This window comes from Babylonia areolata, chromosome 24 (genome assembly GCF_041734735.1).
Source record: "Babylonia areolata isolate BAREFJ2019XMU chromosome 24, ASM4173473v1, whole genome shotgun sequence".
NCBI classification, from domain to species: domain Eukaryota; kingdom Metazoa; phylum Mollusca; class Gastropoda; order Neogastropoda; family Buccinidae; genus Babylonia; species Babylonia areolata.
Genome location: NC_134899.1, coordinates 27,344,121 through 27,351,620, shown reverse-complemented (window position 1 = coordinate 27,351,620; position 7,500 = coordinate 27,344,121). Strand labels below are relative to the sequence as shown.

Genomic DNA, 7,500 nt, shown 5'->3' with positions numbered 1-7,500 from the left:
TCTGTGTGTGTGTGTGTGTGTGTGTGTGTGTGTGTGTGTGTGTGTGTGTGTGTGTGTGTGTGTGTGTGTGTGTGTGTGTCCGTGTGTCCCTCTCTCTCTCTTTCTCTGTCTGTCTGTCTGTCTGTCTCTCCCCCTCTCTCTCTGTCTGTCTAGCTATCTATCCATCTGTCTTTGAGAAGTCGAAAATGTGCGACAGACGTAATTGGTGGGCGTTGTCTTTTAGTCTTTCGTTTCCAGTAAGGTATCAACAATCGCCTTTTGTGAGTACAGTTTTATCCTCTCCCACCACTGAGCGTCAGTGTGTGTGTGTGTGTGTGTGTGTGTGCGCGCGCGTGCGTGCGTGCGTGCGTGTGTGTGTGTGTGTGCGTGTGTGTGCGTGTGTGTGTGTGTGCGTGAAACAGGAAAGGGTTCTTCGAATTTTCGGAACAGACTTATGGGTCGAGACAACCGCTGGTCTATCCCGACCATTAGATTAAGCGCGTTCCGAACACATGATCATTGCAGTTTGTTACTGTTGTAACCCTTCACCACAAAATTGCACTGGCTCAGTACTGCAGCCTAGGGGGCTAGCTGGCCTTGGGGAACCATCCCAACGCCGACTGTCCTAAACCCTTCTTGGCCGAGAGTATGGGGATGTAACCTGAGCAAGACACTCTCCTACTATAATCAAATTCTAGCCCAGATAGCCGGGACAACAGTTATATCCTCTACTGTTCTGATGGTCATGGTCGAACACGACGGATTATCACATCCTTCACCACTTCGATTCGTTCCTTCAGTACACACCTGGCCTCTCTGTCGCCTTCTCCTTCCTTTCCCCTACCTCCCCATTATCTTCCATCCATATGGTTTACTTATTGTACACCCCCGCCTCCCCCACTCCGATAATCCCATCTGCAATTCCTTCATTGGCATCGGTTAATCAAGCCACCATTTCCTCCGAACCCTGTGTGCCAGTTGATTTGCTTGGTTCTAACTTTTTGACAAGTTACACGTGACTAAATGCCTACGTTGACCGAACTACGCCATTGGTCAGTTCCATACGACACACAGTTAGTAGCGGTTTACGACCACACTAGGCTCTTCCGTCCGAGCAATGCAGCTGGCTCCTGGATTCCACTCTTTCCGCTGTTCCTACCATCCCTCCCCCTGGTCCTTCTTCTTTTTTCAGTTCAGTGTCTATCCACACTAAGTGATATTGGACAGTTTCAGTTTCAGATTCAGTTTCATGTCGGTGACGGTGTGGGCAGACTGGTCCACATTCCCAAGATATTGTGCACAACTAAATTTGAAAGAAAATAAAACGGAAAAAAAAAAATATATATATATATTGAAGACAGATCGGCTGTGATGATTCGTTCATACTGTCCTTCCTGCCTTCCTACATAACTTCCTTCCTTTCTTCCTCCTCCTCTTCCTCCTCCTCCTCCTTCTTCTCTGCCTCCTCCGCTTTTTCCTCCTCCTCCTCCTTCTTCTACTTCTTCTTCCGTTTAAAATGCATCAAGTGACATTAGAACTATACATGAATAAATATATGAATAAATAGACAAAACGGATTAAAGACAACAACAACAAGGCTAGCAACACGAAACAGACAGCAAATAAGGACACGTTGGTTGTGGTGGTTCAGTGGTTATGTCTTACTTTACCTGTTGCGGGTAAGGAGGGGGGCGTGTGTTGCGGATGGAGCGGACCAGGGCGTTGTGCTGTCGGAGGGCGAAATGCACGGCGTCCGCCCCGGACTCTTTCTCCTGGGTCCCGCTCATTCCCTGCTGCGGCGACCGCTGCCATCATCATCATCATCATCATCATCATCATCATCACCATCATCTTCACTCCAACCATCATCAACATCATCGTATTCAACAACAGCACCGTCAACACTTGTCAAGCGTTAGCGTAAAAAAAAAAAAAAAAAAAAAAAAAAAAAAATCACGGGTTTTGGTCATGTGATGGTTGGTTGGTTGGTCAAGTGGTCATCTCCCAGTGGTTGCCATCAATCTTGCCGTAGTCGTCAATGTTTCTTTGAACCTTGTAAATTGTCACCGTGATCATCATCATCATCATCATCATTATGAAGAAAAAGTTAGTATCTTGAAAACTATTAGCGTTAATCAGTTCGATTTTATTTATACAGTTCCTCACTTTTTTTCAGGATGATAATGATATTGATGACGATGATGGATGGATGGATGGATGCACGGATGCATGGATGGAGGAGGAGGAAGAAGCTGAAGAAGAGAAGTAAGAGATAGATGATGACGTCGACGAATGGAAGGAGGAGGAGGAGGAGGAGGAGGAAGAGGAGGACAAAAACATGAAGGACCAAAACAAGTAAGAGGAATGGGAACAAGAAGAACAAATGGAAGAAAAAAAAAAGATAATGTTGATCTTGCTGACAGAAGCCTGGAAGGGGCATCAAATGTCCTATCGGTGTGCAACTTTCGTTATAACCATGCAGTTCCTCCATCCAGAGAAAAAAAAAAGAAAAAAAGCAAAAAAAAAAAGCGTTAGACTCTTTATGGGTTCATTGGACGAAAACTATTGGTTTCTTAGTCTAACCGGTCTGAAGCAAACATAAAAGAACAGAACAGCGAGAGAGAGAGAGAGAGAGAGAGAGAGAGAGAGAGAGAGAGAGAGAGAGAGAGAGAGAGAGAGAGAGAGGACTGGAATAACTGCTTTCGATAAACCTACACCCCAGCCATATTGCGATGAAGGATGGAAGAGAGAGAGCGAGGGCAAGAGAGCGAGAGAGCACGGGAGAGACTACATACATACATACATACATACATGTATGTACATATATATATATAGAGAGAGAGACTACATACATACATATATAAATACATACATACATACATATATATACATGTATGTATGTATGTATGTATGTAGTCTCTCTCTCTCTCTCTCTCTCTCTCTCTCTCTCTCTCTCTCTCTCTCTCTCTCTCTCTCTCTTTATATAGACCATTACAGGTAATGACAATAAAAATGTCAAAGTGTCAAAGTGTCAAAAGTGTCTTTATATATTATATATATATATATAAAGACGAAAAGAGGATTTACACTTCAAATTTTTCATATTCATTCACAGCACAGATAGCTGAGTTTAATATGTTTCCTTTCGATTTTTTTTTTACCACGAGTAAAGGTTATCGCATTATGCTATTTTATGTAAGCCTTCTCTCTGTGTCTTTCTCAACTAGCTTAAATATTCATGAAGATCAAAAGACGCTAGATTCTTAGTATACTTTTATTATATCGATAACTGTTTCTTTTCCACTTTCATTTAAAGTAATTACGTTATCTTAAAAATAAAAAAAAAAAAAAAAAGAAAAGAAAACCTTCCACTGTAGCGTCAAAAGCCATGCTCAGAATAAAACATTCATATTCGCGTGCGTGGTTTCTTTCCTTCTTTTACGTATGTGTGTGTGTGTGTGTGTGTGTGTGTGTGTGTGTGTGTGTGTGTGTGTGTGTGTGTGTGTGTGTGTGTGAGAGAGAGAGAGAGAGAGAGAGAGAGAGAGAGAGAGAGAGAGAGAGAATGCATGCGATTCTTGTCTCTTCCTTTGGATTCAAATTATCCTCTGTCAGTCTTCCATTACGACGTCTGTTCCCTTCTCTTACTGTTGATCGATCGTGGAGGGGTGGGGTGGGGTGGGGGGTGGGGGGAGGGGGGAGCAGGCGGGCACGGGGGGGGAGGGGGGGGGAGGGGTAACTTCTTTTTGTCCCCCCCTTCAATTCATGTTATATATCGATCAGCTGAAACCGAAGAACTTCTGCTCTCCTGAGTGCAACAGCTTACATCTCTGGGGTATATTTGTACAATGCGCCTTCTCCTCGTCTTCGTTTTTGAGTCGTGTTCGACCATGAAAGTAAAAGAAATATTATGTATAAAAAGGATCCTTCCATTTGGTGAAATTCCCATCAGACAACAAAACTGGAGAGGAGAAACAGTCGAACATTCTCTAGTTTCACTTGGACTTATTTCGCTCAACGTTCTCCTAACTTCCCCCCTCCCCCTCCCCCTCCCCCCCTCCGTTTCATCCAAGTTTTGGTAAGTTGGGTTCTTTCTTTCCTAATTCCGGTAGGTTTTTTTTTTCTTTCTTTCTCTCCTTGTCTTTCCTTCTTTTGTTTGCTTTGTATATTTCTCGGGAGAGGAGTTCACTCACTTGCTAAAAGTTCATACAAGCAGGCATGTCCATGGGAATTTGTAAAGCAAACAAAAATTACCGTTTCATAATGTGATGGGTAAACAACAAAAGAAAGTATGAGGAGAACGGAAAGAAAACAAATAGGAAAGAGGGGCAGTAAAACTATAAATGATGTGAGGGGAACAAATAAAACGGGAAGAAAAAAAAAAGAAAGGAGTGAAAGAAGAAAACTGAAAGGAGTGTTAGAAGAAAAATGAAAGAATGGGAAAAAAAAAACAAAAAAAACAAAAACAAAACAAAATAAAACAAAAACAAAACAAAAAAACACGTGGAAAGAAAGAAACAATGTGAAAGAGGGAGACGCGCGCGCGCGCACGCACGCACACACACAGAAACACACACACACACACAGAAATCACATGCACGAAACCGCTTCTCTCTCTCTCTCTCTCTCTCTCTCTCTCTCTCTCTCTCTCTCTCTCTCCCTCCCTCCTTCCTTCTCTTCCCAAACTCACTCTCCCTCTCATCACCCCCACCCCACCCTCCGAATCCTACTCTCACACTCACTCCTTCCCCTTCCCCCACCCCCACCCTCTCCTCCCTCCCTCCTACCTTCCTTACCCTTTGCTCTTCGTATAAATTTTGCGAGCGCTGCTGCTGCGGCGCGGGCTTAAAGGTGGAAAAACTGCCGCACGGGGAGTGCAGCTCGCCCACAGCCTGCACAGGGTAGGAAGCGTCCGTGTCCAACTTTTTTACCACCTCGGCGGCCGGCTGCTGGTTGTGGTGGTGGTGGTGGTGGAGGGGGAGGTGGGACTGGGGCAGGTCCCCTTCCTCCTCCATGATGCTGGGGTGCCGGTCACGCTCGAAACTGACCGTCTTCTTTTTGTTCTTGGCCTCCGCCGCCTTCTGCAGGGCGCTCAGGTCCCGCTTGGGGCTGTACACAGTGGTGTCCTCCCGCTTGGACGTGAAGACCGTCGCTGTCCGGTAGCTGGTGTCTTTCTCCAAGGGCTCCGGCTGGTAGCCGGACTTGGTGAGAATCTCGTGCCGGTGCTTCTCCGAGGCCGTGCGCCGCCGCCGGTCGAAGTATCGGATGAGGAGGAGCGTGGTGAGGACGGCAAGGGCCAGGACGAGGGTCAGGCACACCACCACGATGACGATGTTGAGGTAGGTCTCACTCTGCAGCATGGCCTCCGAGGACATGACGTCGATCTCGATCTTCAGCAGAGCCTGCTGGGCCATCTGCGGGATGCCGTTGTCGCGGACGCTGACGACGACGTTGTAGGAGCGGACGTCGGCTGGGAGCTTCTGGTTGCCCAGGCTGATGCTGCCAGACATCTCGTCGATGAAGAAGAGCGAGGTGGAGTTGGCCACGCTGATGCTGTAGCGCAGGTCCCCGTTGGGCCCGCTGTCCAGGTCGTAGGCCACCACCTTGGCGATCTCCGCCCCGGGATCCGAGTCTATGGGGATGGAGACGGAGGGGTTGTCCGGGCTGGGGAAGGTGATGACGGGGGTGTGGTCGTTCTTGTCCATCACCTCGATGGTCACGTGGCACGTGGAGTTCTGGGGAGGCGTGCCGAGGTCCACAGCGGCCACCATGAAAGTGAAGAGGTTGGACATCTCGTAGTCCACGTCCCCTGTGACCATCACGGCGCCCGATGAGTTGATGCTGATAGGGAAACGAGGGCGGGGTTGTGACATCACCATGTAGTATTCCACACGAGCGTTCAGCCCGATATCTTTATCCGTGGCCTTCACCTGCCCAATCATGGAGCCGGGCGGGGTACGCTCATCCACCCTGAAGTGGTAGGAACTGTTGGTAAACACTGGCTTCATGTCGTTCTTATCGGCCACGTTGACCACCACTGTGGTCACGGCTGTCAGGGGAGTGGCGCTCTTATCGTAGGCGTACACGTTGAAGACGAACCGAGGGTTGGTTTCCCTGTCCAGGAACTGCGTGGTGTAGATGTCGCCCAGCATGGTGTCGATGGTGAAGATCTTCCCGTTGTCCTCCATGCCGTAGATGAGACGCGCGTTGTCCCCGAAGTCCATGTCCTGGGCCGTCACCTGTCCCACCCACGTGCCCACCACTTCGTTCTCCGGCACGGACAGCTGATACTCGTTGGAGGAGAACTCCGGGGCGTTGTCGTTGCTGTCGCTGACCTCCACCCTCAGGACGCTCTCCGTGCTGAGCGGCGGGTCTCCGCCGTCCGTACAGCGGATGGTGATGTTGTGGCTGGCCTGCCGCTCCCGGTCCAGCGTGTTGGCCACGATCACCTTGTACTCGTTCAGCTCCAGCTTCTGCAGCGAGAAGTAGGCGTTGTTCAGTTCGCAAGTCACCAGCCCATTCCGACCAGAGTCGCCGTCCCTTACGGTCAGCAGGGCCGTGACCCGACCAATAGCCGCCGATTCTGGAACCAGGGCAGCTCCGTGACGGCTGATGAGTGGTTTGACCTCCATGGTCGGGCGATCGTTGTGCGTGTCCAGAATGTAGATGACCACGCGACACTCGGAGCTCTTCTGGGGCACGCCGTTGTCGTGAGCGACCAGAGTGAACCCCACGGTCTTGCCACCCCGCCCGTTGAGAGCAGTCCTGACCCGGATTGCCCCTGTGTCTTGGTTAACACTGAACAAGGCTTTGGCGTCTGGCTCTGCCGTGTCTGCCATGAAGTAAGACACTCTGGCGTTGTCACCTTCGTCCACGTCTACGGCACGGACTACCAGAGCTATGGAGTCTTTCGGTGTGTCTTCCGTTAGCTTCTTAGTGTATTCCAGGTTTTCAAACTGAGGTGCATTGTCGTTCTTATCCATGACGTCGATAGACAGGGGCAGGCTGGCTTTCCTGGGAGGAGTCCCACCATCGAAAGCCACGAGAGATGTCAGGTAGAGACGTTTTTCCTCGCGATCCAGAGGCCGGATCACCTTCAGGTAGACGGTGAACTTGGTCTCCCCCAAAGCGCTGGAGGACTTCATCACGCTCAGATCAAACTGATCAAACATAGGCTCCAGAGCGTAGCGCTGAACCTTGTACAGCGGCTCCACGTCCGGATCTGTGGCGGTGGGCAGCACGAACTCTGTGTCCGTGACGGCGTTCTCCGGGATGTTCACCACGAAGCTGGTCTGTGAGAAGACAGGCGAGTTGTCGTTGACGTCCTGGACAAGCACCACCACGGAGAATTTGCGGAAGAAGGCGGACTCCGGGCTGGAGGACTGCACGGCCACGTCACACAGCACCTTGCACTGGGTGGCCGCTCCGCACAGCTCCTCCCTGTCCAGGGCGCTCCTCGTGGACAGGTCCCCCGAGGTCTGGTCCACGTAGAACAGGGAGGTGGCCCCGCCGCTGTCATCCACC

At 49.7% G+C, this 7,500-nt stretch overlaps 1 protein-coding gene across 1 annotated transcript in view; it reads right to left on the bottom strand.

Moving 5' to 3' along the window:
• LOC143298594 (protocadherin-9-like) overlaps window positions 1-7,500 on the bottom strand; it is a 23,544-nt gene that overhangs the window by 15,781 nt on the left and 263 nt on the right. The window contains exons 1-2 of the mRNA XM_076611475.1: window positions 4,773-7,500; window positions 1,650-1,784 (exon numbers count right to left, since the gene is read on the bottom strand). The exon at window positions 4,773-7,500 is cut by the window's right edge and continues 263 nt beyond it. Coding sequence (XP_076467590.1) covers window positions 1,650-1,784; window positions 4,773-7,500 — 2,863 coding nt within the window. The remainder of the gene's footprint in view (window positions 1-1,649; window positions 1,785-4,772) is intronic.